The sequence below is a fragment of the Urtica dioica genome, chromosome 5 (assembly GCF_054948205.1).
Source record: "Urtica dioica subsp. dioica isolate 48M chromosome 5, U.dioica_male_clone48M_v1_H2, whole genome shotgun sequence".
NCBI lineage: Eukaryota > Viridiplantae > Streptophyta > Magnoliopsida > Rosales > Urticaceae > Urtica > Urtica dioica.
This window is the reverse complement of record NC_142760.1, coordinates 4,366,275-4,382,816: the sequence shown is the minus strand read 5'-3', so window position 1 is coordinate 4,382,816 and position 16,542 is coordinate 4,366,275. Positions and strand designations below refer to the sequence as shown.

The following is a 16,542-nucleotide window of genomic DNA, read 5'->3' as shown; positions in this document are numbered from 1 at the left end:
AAGTGCACAAGACTATTATTTCTTTTTCTCTCTAATAATGACTGAAACCACAACACAACGACGATAAATAAAAGAAAACGATCAGGCATACAAGATTTGGACCACACGCCATAAACTCTCAAGATTTATACAAGATTTGTACGCCATTATTTGGTAGGTGTACAATGTAATTGTAACTCTCCAATCCCTTTTGGAAACCCAATAGAAATTTATTATCATCTTCATTGTCCATGATTAATTACCTGAATAGTACGCCATGCATCGCTTCTATATGAATATATGTATAAAGGCAGTCTCTGAGGACATTCCGTTTCTTAGAGGGAATAGATATTTATAGATAAGATCGTTTGAATTAAAATTATACATCCGAGCCGCTTTGGATCTCTTATATCATGTTAGCGATGGCGAGATTTCATCTGTTATTAAGGATTTTAGCTTCTTTGCTTCTGGTGATTGTGGCGTGTTTGTTAGGCTTCGATGCTCAGACTAAGGAAGTGTTTTTCATCACCAAGAAAGCTACTTTCAGAGACTTGAATTCTCTCTGGTGATTTTTTTTTTTTATTTCCAAATCTGCTTTATATGTTCAAATTAATGTATTTTTCTTGAATCTTTGTCATATATTCATTCAAATGCACAGACACTATACTATAATATGGTATGATTTTTCATTATAATCTCGTATATTGTTGGTACCTTTCGATATGTCCAGATTATTTATAGAAATCATCATTAATTTTTCCTTTTTATGTTCTTATTATTTTTAAATTTTGTTTTTGTAGTGTTGCCATGTACGTTTTCCCTTTAGCCGCGGGTTACAATCTGATACGAGCAGGCACAAGTACAACCTTTTTCTCAGCTTGGTTTCAAAAGAAGGTGAAAGGCTTAAACCTAAGTTTAGCTTGGGTTGGTTTCTTGTTAGATCAGGTATTCATGATTTTTCCCTACCTTTCAATATGTGTACTACTTGTTCATATAGAAATAAAAAAAGCACTAAAGAATGAAATTAGCCAACCGCAACAAACTAAATTTGGATTAAAATTAAAGTATTCGGATGATGTGTTCATCTAAAATAATATATCAGTAGAGCTGTTAGGTTAAGGATTGTGTATTGTAATAAATCGTCAGATAAAAACTAATCTCGTTTTGAAATTAAAAATTAGGAGTACGTAATTGAAAATTTTAGGTTATATGAAAACAATTAGTAACTTGTACGTTTATGAGACCTAATTAAATGCAAGAAGCACTATACGACAAAGAAAAAATTATATACGTACGCCAAACTTGTGTTCAAGAACATGTCAGGTCTACAATTCAATAATAAAACCAGGAAATGAGCATATGACTCACGATACATCCATGTCTCGATTATTGATATCATACTTAGCTCGAGTATAAATATTTGTCCGTATGTATGGATCAAGATCGACTCAGAAGGCATATCACGTTATTAATATAAAATTAGGTGCATTAAACACTTATGTACGAACGTTGCTTACATTTTATCACCTTTGTAGCAGTAAAACAAGTTACAGGAGGCATTCTTTATTTAGGCTTATTTGTCATGAATTCTAAAGTTTATGGCTCAATTTAAAAAAGTTGGCACTCGTGGTCTTTTTGCTTAAAGTTCTTTAAATTATAGATGAAATCTTTTTAGCGTGACAGTCATGTAATTTTGATATTTAAGATAAAATTATCTAAATTTCATATTATAAAATGACAGAAAATTAAGAAAATAACTAATTTAAACGTTTGACATTGTTAAATAGTCAACTTTTGATAAATCTTAGGTAAATGGCCGTAAATAATGATGTGACCTAACATATGGAAGTGGCTATTTAACTAAGATTTACGTCTGTAAATACATAAAAAAATGACTATTTATCTAAGATTTATCAAACGTTAGTTAATTAGTAATATCAAACGTTTAAGTTAGTTATTTTTCTAATGAACCCATAAAATAATATACTATAGTTGATGGCTAAACCGGGTGAATTCTAGCAACATAGTCAACTGAAACTAATGAAGTAGTAAAGTATTTCAAAATTATTTAAAATAATTCAATTTGTCGAAATTTTACAAAAACAAAATATACCAGTATCCCGAGTCCGTAATTTTTCTGGCTCAGTCAATAACTTTTTTAAACAGTGGTAAATTGGTTGTATATAGCTGTAAAAAAATTATTTATTTTGTAACAATAAAGTTGGACAATATAATTAACTAATAAACTAATTAAATGGTTATTTTGTATCATTTTTTTCTTATTCAGAGATCAATCACTAAGTTGCCCAAACAAAAATACCCAATTTTGGGTAAAATACTATTTGATATGCCTTATATAAAAGTGTTGCAACGGGCATACACTTAAGATTTCCTCTAAAAAAAACTAGTTCAAAACTGCCAGTCCAAAAGCAAATAGAATAAAAATAAAAATTTAGAAACCAATAGTGCAAACAAGCCAATCAATAAAAATATCGAAACGACTAGTGCAAACAAGCCAATCTTTATCAGCAGCTAAGTATATTGACTGTTTTATATGATTGGGTGATATATATAGATCGCAGTTTACTTAACATTTGCGACGACTTCGCGTGCTCTTCAAGGATCAATCATGGCAGTAACAGGCCAAGAAGACTTCCAGTGGATGAAGTTGTGCAACAAGTTTACGAGATTTTGCACTCAAGTTGGTGGGGCTTTAGTGTGTGCTTACATGGCATGTCTTTTTATGATATTAATCGCTTCTGTGTCCTCTTTCAATCTGTTTAGGCTATACTCGCCAAAACGCTTTCTTCAATTAAAGACCTTGTAGAGTTCTCTCTCTCTCTCTCTCTCTCTCTCTCTCTCTCTCTCTCTCTCAGTTTGCTTAGTAACTTGTGTATTTGTAACTTTCAATATGTTTATGGATAGAAAGAGCTTGAAAGTTTGTGGTCTGGAAGTTTTCGTCAGAGTAACGAATGCAATTAATAGATGACACTGACAAAACCAGGTGATCATTATTATCACATGATTGTTTTGAAATGATCGGAATACGTCGAATTTTCTGTAGTATGTGCTGTTTTGATTCCTTTGCTTTGACAAGAATTCATATTTGCTACAATACGTATATATGTATATATATATATATATATATATAGATATATATGTGTGTGTGTGTGTGTGTGTGTTCGCTGGTTATTCACAGCTATCGGGGACCAACATTTTTGGCAGTAAATTTTCAGAGTATTCAAGTTTTATGTATTTCCTATAAAAAAAAAAAAAAAAAAAAAAACTATTCATTTATTGCCAAAAAAACTTGAAAATTCAAAACAGTGATCTGTTCAAATATGAATTGTAGTGATCTGTTCTTAGATTCAGCTCATGAGATCTGGTTAGATCTACAGGAAAGGTGTCAGCACGGAAACGCACCTCGAATTTTTGAACTCGGATGAGAATTAGTGAATTGGACACAGGATCATAAGTTAGTTGGTAAGTACTTTACTTACTTGAAGTCCATCAATGAAGAACTTATTCATTCTAGGCCTATGTGTGTGTGCAATTCCTCTTGCGGAGGATATAACGCTTTGAGTGGCTTTTATCACAAAATATATGTTATGGCCTTCTTGATGGGTAGGACATGTGCTACTCATAGAACATATGCCCGCGATAAATAAAATGTATGGATTGGTTTCTCAAAAGAAAGCAAAGGAGTATTCGATCAGTTGAGGTTGGTCAAAATGACGTTGTCTACCACTACTACAAAAGTGACTTTTAGATGCGGACAAATTTTGAATGCGATTTGTCGCATCTAAAAGACCTTTATGTGACATGTCGCACCAAAAACATCATCGTGCATCACAAAAACTGTAATTTTAAATTAGATTTTTATCCTTTGGATATATGTGACATATTAAATCCAAAAGTCTGCTTGGTTATTGGATGCGACACGTGTCGCATCTAAAAGTAAAAAAGAATTAAGCGGGATTTGTTTCGCCCTTTTATTTCATTCATTAATTAACGTATCAAAAATTTCCTCCTTTTTAGTTTAACCTAGATTTGGATGCGATGTGTCGCATTGAATGTCGCATGCAAATCTAGGTCAAACTGGATTTAAAAATCTCCATATGAAAACAGCAATAAAATAGAACGAAAAAAATCTCCAAAATCTTCGCACCTCTCTCTTCTACTCTTTGTCCTCGCCTCTCTCCGACCAACGTGCTCCACCTGAATCTCCAGTACAAAACCCTTCTATCCTTCTCTCTTTCTTCGAATCTCTCTATTTTTCTCATGCTTGGTCGAAAATTAATTCAGCAACGCACTAAGTAGATTTTGGTGTGAAAGATCGAGTTTGGAAGTGAAGTTTGATTTTGTTCGATAACCACGCAAATATGAGCACATCTTAACTTTATCACAAAAACAATGTGCTATGCGCTTATGTGTTTTCATTTATGTAACATTATGTGTTTGATGTTTGCATTTACATGATACTATACATTTGATTCTTTCATTTACGGGACTTGATATCATAGCCACATTTATATGCATGAACTCATCTCATCTAAAAAGAGAAGAGATTTTATGATAAATGAGATTTTCGAAGAGGTATTGTTGTGGGTTTTCAAGATTGGCCTGGCTGATTCTTGGGTATGGGAAACTAGTAGAGCTAATTTTTACGATCATGAGATGGGATTTCCTCATGTTCGGAGCTTATGAGTTGGAACGCTCTCACAATGCCCGCGGAGTCAGTCACATCGACTCCTGGTACGGGGGAAGGATTATGAGATGGAATTTCTTCATATGATCCGGGCTCGTGAGTGGAGCGTCCTCACGATGTTAGACATGCCAAAATGGAGACTTACAACCGTATACTCTGGGTTCAATAAACCAAGAGTTTTCAAAATAGAAAAAAGATGACAATCGAAGGATAATTATATTTTTGAAAATAAATAGCATGAAAATGACATCATATGTGTAGTTACTACACGTCTTTTAAGATTATTGTTCGATGGGTGAAATAACTTGTTGAACAATTGACTGTTTTTAGCACGATTAACTTAATCAACAATTTAAAAAAAAACTAAACAAACAGAATGAAATAAAGGACACAAAGATTTGGTAACCATGTTCGGTGATAAAGCACCTTCGTAGAGGGACTGATGCGTCCGATGGTGAAAAGTGATCTACTATCTCAATAATCAAAGGTATGACTTAGATTTGTAGACTCTCTCTCAAACACCTACTTCTTTGATTTCTCAAATGGATGACAATCTAAGCTCTCCTTAGAGCATAGACTCCCTCTCTTTTTCATGCAATCCTCTCCTAAAGATTGATACAGCACGTCAATGCAAAACTCACACTCACAATCTCTGCACAAATAAAGTATAGCAGTAGCAAGTACCTAGAACTGGTTATCGATGAAGATGACCAAGGCAGAAAGACTGGTTCAAGGCTAAGGTCGGTGTGAATTGATCAATTAGAAAAAAGTGATTAACCTAACCCGCAAGGAGTTTAATTAGGTTAACACCAAATCTATCGTGAATCAGTTATTCACATAAACCAAATGTCTGAGAATATATCTAACCAAAAAAATTCAAAATTGTAGATAGGATATTTCAAGTTATATTTGAACGGGTGGACAAGTGACTTTAAGTTACCTGAGTCTTGAACAACTTCTTGCAGCTTGTCTTGAACAACTTTAACAAAATTCTTTTGTACGACTAAAACTTGTCACAGAGTATCCAACAAATATGCATTGCATTGTTTCTAATTAATAGGGGTTAATTTCGCTCAATTTTTTTTATACTAAGTGCTGAATGTATAACTTGTTGTTGCATGGAGTTTGGCGTTTGGTGTTGTCGCACGAAAATGAACAACTATTGAATACCTCGGGCGATTCGATCCAAGGCCGGACCAAGTGATCGCACCCGGGCCAAGAGTGTGAACTCGATAGTCTCGAGCTAGGTTTTCACCGATCACCCGCCTCTCGGAGGAGAGAAGGGACGAGGAGGGGGAGTGACCGTGCCTTGGGTGTCGGCTGCCTATGTACCCGTGCGTGGGATCAGGTCAGAACGTAGTTCAGGCGTATGTAAGGCAGTGTGAGGCGCGGAGCCTCGGTGGAGAAGCGTACTCGACGAAGGAGACGAGGCGCGGAGGAGTCCTCGGCGGCGTCTCAGAACTTCGGAGATCGCGTGCGCGTCTGGCGTGTTAGACGCGTAGGGGGACTCTAGTCGAGAACCCTAGGGGCGTGCTTGAGCACCGGGGGGCGTTCGGTCAGAGGGAGCAACGTCCGGGAAGTCCCCGTGAGTGCTTCGGAACCTCTGAGAACGAGAAATCGAGGAAAATCCGCTTCAGGCCAAGGATGGCATCTAGAGAAGCAGAGAGAAGTCTCAAGTTCCTTAAGAATGAATGGGATTGATTTCCCCTCAATGAGAGGGGTTTTTATAGGTGTTTGAGGGCCTTAGAAGGCTTCTTTTTCGTCCATGTGGGACTAGGGGCGCGCGCACCGTCAAGTGGAGGCGCACGGCGCGCGCGGGTCATCAGGCGCGGCGCGGGATGAGCGGCGCACGGGCGCGCGGCGCGCGGCTGTTTGGCGCGCCGCGCGGCTTGCTGTGCGTTGCTGGCCGGCGCGGCTGCGCGCGCAGTGCATGGCCCGTCTCATCGGAATCTTGCGGGCCTTAGTGGTCTTCAGATATCATGCTTTCTATGTGAAATGTGAAGGTCTCCTTGGCGAGAGTGACTCGACTCGAGGAGCGACTCGAGGCTCGACTCGAGGAGCGACTCGAGGCTCGACTCAAGGAGAACGACTCAAAGCTCGACTCGAGGAACGACTCGAGACTCGACTCGAGGAACGACTCGAGGCTCGACTCGAGGAGAACGACTCGAGGCTCGACTCGAGGAGTGAAGCTCGAGTCAAGGAGAATTACTCATCTCAAGGAGCGAGGCTCGACTTGAGGAGCTGAGAGTATGTCACGAGGGCTTGCCGGTTGACTCGTGATGGAAGGCTCGCCGTTCTTCAGGACCTCCGGCCTGACCATTGGCCCTTTGAGCGGCGCGTCTTTCCGGCGTTCCGGGTTTTCCGAAAACGACCGACAACATTTGGTTCAGGAAAATCTCATGTCCCTTATGTCGCTTCTCCTTTTACAGATAATTTCTTTCATCTCTTACTGTCAGGGTGAGACGTGGTCTCGCTACACCTTTTTACTGGCTACGTTGGATGTGCGCTAGTTGTCTCTATTACGGATCAGAGGACATTCTTTTTTCTTGTCTCTTATAAAAGAGAATGTTTCCTGTTGTCGCACGAAAATGAACAACTATTAAAAGCTTTGGGCTGTTCGACCCAAGGCCGGACCAAGTGGCCGCACCCGAGCCAAAGGTGTGAACTCGAAAGCCTCGAGCTGGGTTTCCTCCAGTCGGAGGGCTTCTCAGAGGAGAGAATGGGTGAGTAAGGGGAAGGGGAGGAGGGGTGACCGTGCCTTTTGTGTAGGCTGCCTACGTACTCATGTGAATAGGGATCAGGTCAAAACGTAGTTCAAGACGTATGTAGCGCTGAATGAGGTGCAGAGCCTGGAGGGTGCGCTCGCAGAGGAAGCGGTGCACGGAGGAGTCCTCGGCGACGTGTCAAGACTCTGGGATCGAGTGACCAGAAGAGAGAATGTGTGTTTTCTCTCTCTTGGAGATGTGGGAGACTCTCATTCTAGAGTTCCCTGTTGTGGCGGACGCGTAGGACGTGTAGGCAATTTTCTGTTGAAAATCGTGGATGCGTCAGGTGTGCTAGACGCATAGGAGATTTTTAGTGGAAAACCTTGGGAGCACGCTTGGGCTCTAGATTCAGCGCTCGATCAGAAGGAGCAATGTCCGGGAGTCCCCGAGAGTACTTTGGAACCTCTGAGAACGAGAAATCTTGTAGAAAGTGCTTCAGGCCAAAGGTGGCATCTAGAGAAGCAGAGAGGAGAGTAAGTATTCAAGAGAATGAATGGTATGGCTTTCCCCTCAATGAGAGGGGGTATTTTTTGCAATTGGATGAGCCTAGGAGGCTTGTATTTCGTCCATATGGGACTGGTGCACCCCCACTGTGCATGCGTGGCATGCTTTAACTGTGCGGGGCATGTGGGACTGGGCTTTCAAGTGGTATCAGAGCGGGCACCCTAAGTTTCTGGGTGAGATTCGTGCTGATCTAACTGTTTTTGCTTAGAGATGGACACTTTCAGGGAATGAGGTTCTATCTCTCGAGCTCCGCTTCTCGATGGACAAAATTATGCGTATTGGAAGGCAAAGATGGGTGCCTTCATCGGGTTCATTGATCACAAAACATGGAAGTCAGTCATCTCAGGATGGAAAGCTCCCAAAACTCTCTTGGCAGATGGCGTACTTATGAGAAGAAGTCTGAGATTGACTGGAGTCCCACAGAAGATGAAGCTGCTCTATCAAACTCCAAAGCTCTCAATGCCATCTACAATGGTGTTGATAGTGTTGTCAATAGTGCCCACAAGAAGAGTAGTAGTGTCTATTTGTGTACATTTGATGTAATATAGTCTCACGAAGACTCTTGCTTGTAATTGCTTATTCATTAATAAAAGTTGAAACGTTCATTCATTCTACCTTGTCTGTTTGAAGCTTTATGATAAAACATTAGTCTTTAGTCCATAAACACACTTAAAAACTTACAAAGAGACAAATGTAGATTTGCATGAACAAACTCTTCGTAGTTTGCTTAAAATGATATATTCACAATCTAAGGGTCAAAGGACTATTGACCTTAGTACGATTGTTAGGAGAATCTATGATGTCTGGTTATGGGACATTGAGAGTTGGAGACTCTATAGTTCTTCTAAGTATCTTCCGAAGGTACTGAATTGACCAGTGCACTTCTAGAGACAAGATAAGAACAAACCATTTAACCTCTTATGTCTCGAAGTCACTACGTATGAATTGCATCATGCTTACCTTAATCCTGAAATGAGACATGCCATTTCACAGCTTATGTATTCTCATTTGAGAAAGTCAGAGTTCGGACTCACTATGTGCTTCTGAACAGGACCTATTGGTGAAGTACTAAGTGATGAAGATGTCGTGAGTAACTTTGTGAAGTTCTCATAGATATGGAATTCATCTACAAGATTGCTGAAATGCAATGTATATCACATCATGCAATGTATATCACATCATGCTTTGTTCCTTGGAGTGTGAATAAATGAACTGGCCAGTGTCCAAATTGAGTCTTGACTCTTTTGGATGAAACAATGTGACTTGTTAGCTCATCGTCAATACATTGTTTCTAACTTATTCACAAGTGACAAAGGAGTTGAGGAAATAACAGCTAGAAGGGTAAAATGGTAATTTTGTAAATCCCAACTAACTGATGATATTCATGAAGGGTAAACGTAGATAATATTTGGTGGATCCACTCATCACAATTTAGTTAAATTCTTCAGTAGAAAATAAATTCATTTGAACCGAGAGATTTTCAGTGCCAACTCTTTAGTGGAGTCATTTAACACTAAGCTAAACTTGGAAAAGGTTTGTGAACTTTTGAGTCAAAGTATTTGAGCTCAAGCTTTGTTCATTTGGATCCATGAGGTCACTGTCACAAATCATATCGAGTAGGAATAGTTAAACTAGAAGCTAAGTCAAAACAGGAACGAAACAAGTTTTACGAAAATTGTCTAAAGGGTATTTTTGTCTTTTTGGACATTGGACAAAATGAATGTCAATAAATTCTTTGACATTGTCATATGATGACAAATGAAATAAATATTACTCGGCCATATAAGAGATCTCAAGATTTTCTTTACCACTAAGAATTTTCAAGTAAAATTACACTAATATGGCCGAGTGATATTTATTTCATTTGTCATCATATGACAATGTCAAAGAATTTATTTACATTCATTTCGTCCAATGTCCTAAAATACAAAAATACCCTTTAGACAATTTTCGTACAACTTTTGTCGTTCCTGTTTTGACTTAGCTTCTAGTTTAACTATTTCTTCTCGATATGATTTGTGACAGTGACCTCATGGATCCAAATGAACAAAGCTTGAGCTCAAATACTTGGACTCAAAAGTTCACAAACATTTTCCAAGTTTAGCTTGGTGCCAACTGACTCCACTAAAGAGTTGGCACTGAGAATCTCTCGGTTCAAATGAATTTATTTTCTACTCAAGAATTTAACGATGAGTGGATCCACCGAATATTATCTATGGTTACCTTCATGGATATCATAAGCTACTCGGGATTTACAAAATTACCATTTTACCCTTCTAACTGTTATTTCCTCAACTTCTTTGTTGCTTGTGAATAAGTTAAAAACAATGTATCGACGAGGAGCTAACAGTCACATTGATTCATCTAAAAGAGTCATGGCTCAATTTGGACACTGGCCAGTTCATTTATTCACATTCCAAGGAACAAAACATGAGGTGATATACATTGCATTTCAGCAATCTTGTACATGAATTCCATATCTATGAGAACTTCACAAAGTTATTCATGACATCTTCATAACTTACTACTTCACCAATAGGTCTTGTTAAAATTCACATAGTGAATCCTGAACTCTGACTTTCTCAAATGAGAATACGTAAGCTATGAAATGGCATGTCTCATTTCAGGATTGAGGTAAGCATGATGCAATTCATACGTAGTGACCTCGAGACATAATAGGTTAAATGGTTTGTTCTTATCTTGTCTCTAGAACTGCACTGGTCAATTAAGTACCTTCAGAAGATACCTAGAAGAACTATAGAGTCTCCAACTCTCAATGTCCCATAACCAGACATCATAGATTCTCCTAACAATCGTACTGAGGTCAATAGTCCTTTGACCCTTAGATTGCGAATATATCGTTTTAAGCAAACTACGAAGAGTTTGTTCATGCAAATCTACATTTGTCTCTTCGTAAGTTGTTAAGTTTGTTTATGGACTAAAGACTAAGGTTTTATCATAAAGCTCCAGACAAGGAAGAATGAATGAACGTTTCAACTTTTATTAATAAATAAGCAATTACAAGAAAGAGTCTTCGTGAGACTTCATTACATCAAATGTACAAAAGTAAATACTACAACTCTTTTTGTGGGGCACCATTGACAACACAGAGGCCATTATTGGAAATCTCAATGAAGTTACCACAAGAAGGAATGAGCCAGTCTACTATCGGGAAATGGTAAGCAATGTATGCTTTACTTCCAGGATAACACCCAAGAATGTCACAGAGGTTGTTGGTGATGGGTTCTGGATGAATTCCATGCAGGAAAAGTTGGTGCAGGTTGAAATGAATGATGTCTGGAAACTTGTTCCTAGACCTGAAGAGGTGAATGTCATTGGCACCAAGTGGATTTTCAAAAACAAGTCAGATGCTCTTGGAAATGTCACAAGAAACAAAGCCAGACTCGTGACTCAGGGGTACTCTCAAATCGAGGGCTTAGATTTTGATGAGACTTTTTCTCTGGTAGCCAGACATGAAGCCATTCGCTTACTGCTCGGAATCTCGTGTCCAAGAAGTTCAAATTGTTCCAGATGGATGTCAAGAGTGCTTTCTTGAATGGCATTCTCAATGAAGAAGTCTATGTTGAGCAACCCAAGGCGTTTGTAGATCCTAAATTTCTTGATCATGTCTGCAAGCGCCATAAAGCTTTGTATAGTCTTAAGCAAGCTCCTCGTGCTTGGTATGAGAGTCTGGCTGAGTATCTTACTCAGAAGGGGTACATCAGAGGAGTAAGGGATCAAACTCTGTTCATCAAGCGATCTGGCTCTAAGATGATGTTTGCTCAGATTTATATGGATGACATAGTTTTTGGAGGGATGTCTCAGGATATGGTGAACCACTTTGTGGAACAGATGCAACCAGAGTTTGAAATGAGCATGTATGGTGAACTTTCCTACTTTCTAGGATTCCAAATCAAGCAGTTTGAAGATGGAATTTTCTTATCCCAGAATATGTATGCCAAGGATCTAGTTAACAAGTTTTGTCTTGAGTCATGGAAACCAAAGAGAACGCATGCCTCTGTCACAATCAAGCTCTCCAATGAAGATAAGCTGAGCCTGTTGACACAAGACTGTACATAAGCATGATTGGAAGTCTTCTTTATTTGACAGCCAGCAAACCTGACATCTCGTTCTCACTGGGTGTCTATGCCAGATATGAAGCTCATCCGACGACAACTCACTTGAGTTATGTTAAAAGGATTATCAAGTATATTCATGGCACCTCTGATTATGGTATTCTCTACTCTCATGATACAAACTCATGCCTGGTTAGGTACTCAGATGCAGATTGGGGAGGAAACACGGATGATAGAAAAAGCACCTCTGGAGGATGCTTATTTCTTGGGAACAATCTGATATCCTAGTTCAGTAAGAAGCGAAATTGTGTATCTCTATCTACTGCTAAAGGTGAGTACATAGTTGCAGGTGCTGCCAGCACAGAGCTAGTTTATCTTAAGTATATGATGGAAGAATATGATGTTCCTCAGGATGTTGTGACTCTCTACTGTGACAACACGAGCGCCATCAACATTGCAAAGAATCCTATTCAGCACAATAAAACTAAGCATATCGAGAGATTTTTCACCATTACATTAGAGATTTTGTGCGTTACAAAATCACGTCTCTGGAATATGTGAACACGGAAAAGCTTTGCGCTGCTCTGGGAGTTTGTATTCCAGATTTATAGTAGTTAATGGGATGGTGAAGACTTGTTTGGGCCTATGTCTTGATCAGTGGAAAGCCCATTTCGCAAATATCTTTTTCTCTCTATTATTAAAACGCAGTGTTTCACATGTTATTTTTGAAGCTCGCTTTGACGGTTTATTTCTCAAGGAGAGTCGCGATTTTTTCAACTGCCATCATTACTTTTTCTGAGCACGGTTGTGTTTGCAGCTACTTTTCGAATTCATTTTTCCCTCATCACTGTTCTCCTCAGTCGTGTATTCTTCTCACCTTGTTCGAAAAAATGGTGGTTACAAGACGGGGAAAATCTTGTGACTGGTTCTCCACAAGAAAAGAAGGTCAATAAATCAAATGCTGCTAAAAGAAGGATTATCATAGTCAACAAGCATGGGGTTAGGTTCCTTAAAAGGAAAGTCTGACGGGGTCGATGGTTTTGCAGGATATCCATCTTCAAAGTTGGACCGTGTGGAACTTCGCAGAAATTTGCCCTCTTTCCCACAAGTGAAAGCTACAGTGCTCCCTCATCCCATTCTTTCACCCTGTGATGATGATCTCTCTAAGAAGCAAGGGTCGTCCGAGGTTGTTGACATGCAACAAGGTAACTCTTCTCCTGTCACACACACTAGGGACAATGATCATTTAGGGACGTCTAAGCAAGTTATTCTTGAAAGAGAGACGATCACCTCTGCCATTTATGCTATGCTTAACCTAGGGCTTGCCTCGAACATGTCTGAGAATACCAAAAGTTTTGTTGGGAACGAACGAGTGGTATCAGACATGAACAATCGCTCTGATATCACTTGTTGGTGAATACATGAGTGGTATCAGACACGAAAAATCACTCTGATACCACTTGTTGGGAACGAACAAGCACTACAACAAATACAACATTTACCGACGATTTTTTTCGTCGCTAAAAACCCCATAATCGTCGCTAAATCTCTTTAGCGACGATTTTAGCGACGATAATACTCGTCGCTAAATGTGCGTGCCTAAATATATTTAGCGACGATTTTTTCATCGCTAAATAATTACCGACGATATTAGCGACGGGAAAGTCGTCCCTAAATGTCGTGACGAGAAGTTTTTTTCCATTTTGAAACAGGAAATTAGCGACGACTTTGTCGTCCCTAATTCACGCGCGAAAATTTCCCGCGTGAATTAGCGACGACAAAATCGTCGCTAATTTCGTCCCTAATTATTTCGTCCCTAATTTTTTTTTTATTTTTTTCGTCGTTAATTATTTTTTTTTTTATGAAATTCTAAAATGAAAAATCAAATAAAAACTAAATTATATTATCCAAATCAAGAAATAAAAACTAAATTATATTATCCAAATCAAGAAATAAAAACTAAATTATATTATCCAAATCAAGAAATAAAAACTACTCGCGACGTTTTTTTTGTCGTCCCGCCGCTCGTTTTCCTCCTCCTCGACGTGAAACGCTCTTTTGCTGGCGCTGAAGTTCTGCAGGCTGCGGCGTCGGAGTAGACTGACTTGGTCCGCCGGGCGCGTCTGCTGGCTGGCGTCGGGAGTCCTCTGATGGCCGCCCGTCGGAGTGTGGACGTCGCCCGTCGGAGTCTGCTGGTTGGCGTCGGGAGTCCTCTGCTGGCCGCCCGTCGGAGTGTGGACGCCGGCCGTCGGAGTCTGCTGGCTGTGGGATGACGGAGCCTGCTGCGAACTCTGCGAAAATTGGGACATGAACGAGCTAAGGTTGAGGCCGGGCACCTGACTCTGTGTTGTCTCGGCAAACGCGGCGAGGGTCGATGTCAACACCTCCTGCGAGACATATCCTGGTTGCGACGTCCCAGCCTCCGAACCGTAGACTTCGGCGACTTCAGCCGCCATCCGTGCTCCCTGTGGCACCAAACGTCCGACGCCGGTCAAGTGATCAGCCCGCGAACCCATAATATCGCGGATCGCCTGCTGCTCTAGGACGGAAATATCGACGTCCGCTCCTTGTTGCTCAGCCTCCGCTCGCAACGTGTTGAACCTAGCGACCAGTCGTTCCTGATATAATTCACTAGTTAGTATCTATTAATCGAAAAATAAGAAAAATAAATGTATCTCACGGCGGAGGAGGCGCACGGCGGATGAGAGAGAGAGAGAGAGAGAGAGAGAGAGAGAGAAGTGAGGATTTTAGGGTTTGGGAGCGAATGAGGGGTCTCGATCGCGATCTGGTATTTAAAGACATTTAGCGACGATTTAATCGTCGCTAAATGTCTTTAAATTTCGTAGCTAAATCAACTTAAATTTTCAGTTCATAAACCAGGAATTTAGCGACGATTTTCTCGTCGCTAATTGATTTTTACACATTCAGCGACGATAAAATCGTTGCTAAATCATTTCATTTAAATTATTTTGGGGGGATTTTTCCCTCTTTGAATTTCGTTAAAATTCGATATTAGTTCGAAACTATTAGCGACGATAATACCGTCGCTAATTGTTTCCCCGCGAACTTAGCGACGAATATAAATAATTAGCGACGATTAATTCGTCGCTAATTATTTTTGCCGCCAAACTTTAGAAGTTTTGGCACCAAATAATTAGCGACGGCTTTATCGTCGCTAAAAGGGTGATTAGCGACGACAAATTAGCGACGATAAAGTCGTCGTTAATACTTCCGTCGCTAAATGTCATATTTCTAGTAGTGAAGTGATATCATACACGAACAATCGCTCTGATACCATTTGTTGGTGAACACGTAGGATATCAGACACGAACAATCGCTCTAATATCACTTGTTGTAATTACGGAGGTGGTATCAGACATGAACAGTCGCTCCGATACCACTTGTAAGGAAACGAGAGGGGTATCAGACACAAACGATTGCTCCGATACAACTCGTCGGGATAATGTGTTCACCTTGATAACCATATAAGTTGTGGAATAAATTAATTACACTAACAAGAGCTAATTAAAAGGATGGTTATCTTACAAGATCTAGATTTACTTTATTAATTAATTCATTAAAGCATTCAAACATGTTAAGCAACCAATAAGATCAAAGAACAAGGTTCATAGAGAACTTACGAATTGGGCTCACGAATAGAAACTTCTAGCTTTCACAATCTGTCTTCAAACGCCTTGATCTACTTCTTCAAACTTTCAGATCCTCGTACTTGAACACCTTGATCTCCTTCTTCAAGTTTTCAGATCCTCGTACTCCTCTTTAACAAGATTTGAGAGAGAGAGAGAGAGAGAGGCACAACAAAATTCTGTTATTGATTTTCTGACTGAATGATTGACTCTTGGTCAGCGTTTGATATAAATACATCTGAGATATTAATCTCAGCCGTCCACTACTGACAGACTGGTAACTAACGCTGATCTAACGATGTATACTTTAACACCCCCCTTCAAACTGGACATGGGGTAGACAAGGGCAGTTTGGAACACAAGAAGCTGAACTGGGGTAGGGGAAGTGGTTTTGTAAAAACATCTGCGACCTGATTTGCGCTAGGGACATAGCGAACCTCCACAGTCTTGGCCAGGACTTTCTCGCGACTGAAATGAGCGTCGATCTCGATGTGCTTGGTTCTAGCATGGAAGACTAGATTAGACGCGAGTGATGAGGCACCAACATTATCACACCAAATGACCATTGGACCATCAGGCAGGTTCACACCAAGTTCTCTGAATAGAGCTTTGAGCCAGAGAGTTCTGCAGTCACAGAAGACAGTGCCCGGTATTCTGATTCAGTGGAGCTTCTCGAGACAACTTCCTGCTTCTTTGACGGCCACGAGATGAGATTGTTGCCCAAGTACACACATAGCCCTGTCGTTGACCGGCGATCGTCAAGATTGTTGCCCCAATCTGCGTCAGAGTAGGCTGTTAACTCCATTGAGGTCGCTGGTGTGAACTTCAGGCCCAGCTCACGTGTGCCAGATAGATATCGAAGC

At 39.9% G+C, this 16,542-nt stretch overlaps 1 protein-coding gene across 1 annotated transcript; it reads left to right on the top strand.

Annotated features, from left to right (window-relative positions):
• Positions 1 to 294: 294 nt before the first annotated feature.
• LOC149394924 (CASP-like protein 2C1) lies at positions 295 to 3,015 on the top strand. Its single transcript, XM_089615749.1, has 3 exons — positions 295 to 544; positions 780 to 924; positions 2,555 to 3,015. The coding sequence occupies exons 1-3, from the start codon at positions 393 to 395 to the stop codon at positions 2,804 to 2,806; spliced, it is 549 nt and encodes a 182-aa protein (XP_089471875.1). The 5' UTR covers positions 295 to 392; the 3' UTR covers positions 2,807 to 3,015.
• The last annotated feature ends 13,527 nt before the right edge of the window (positions 3,016 to 16,542 follow it).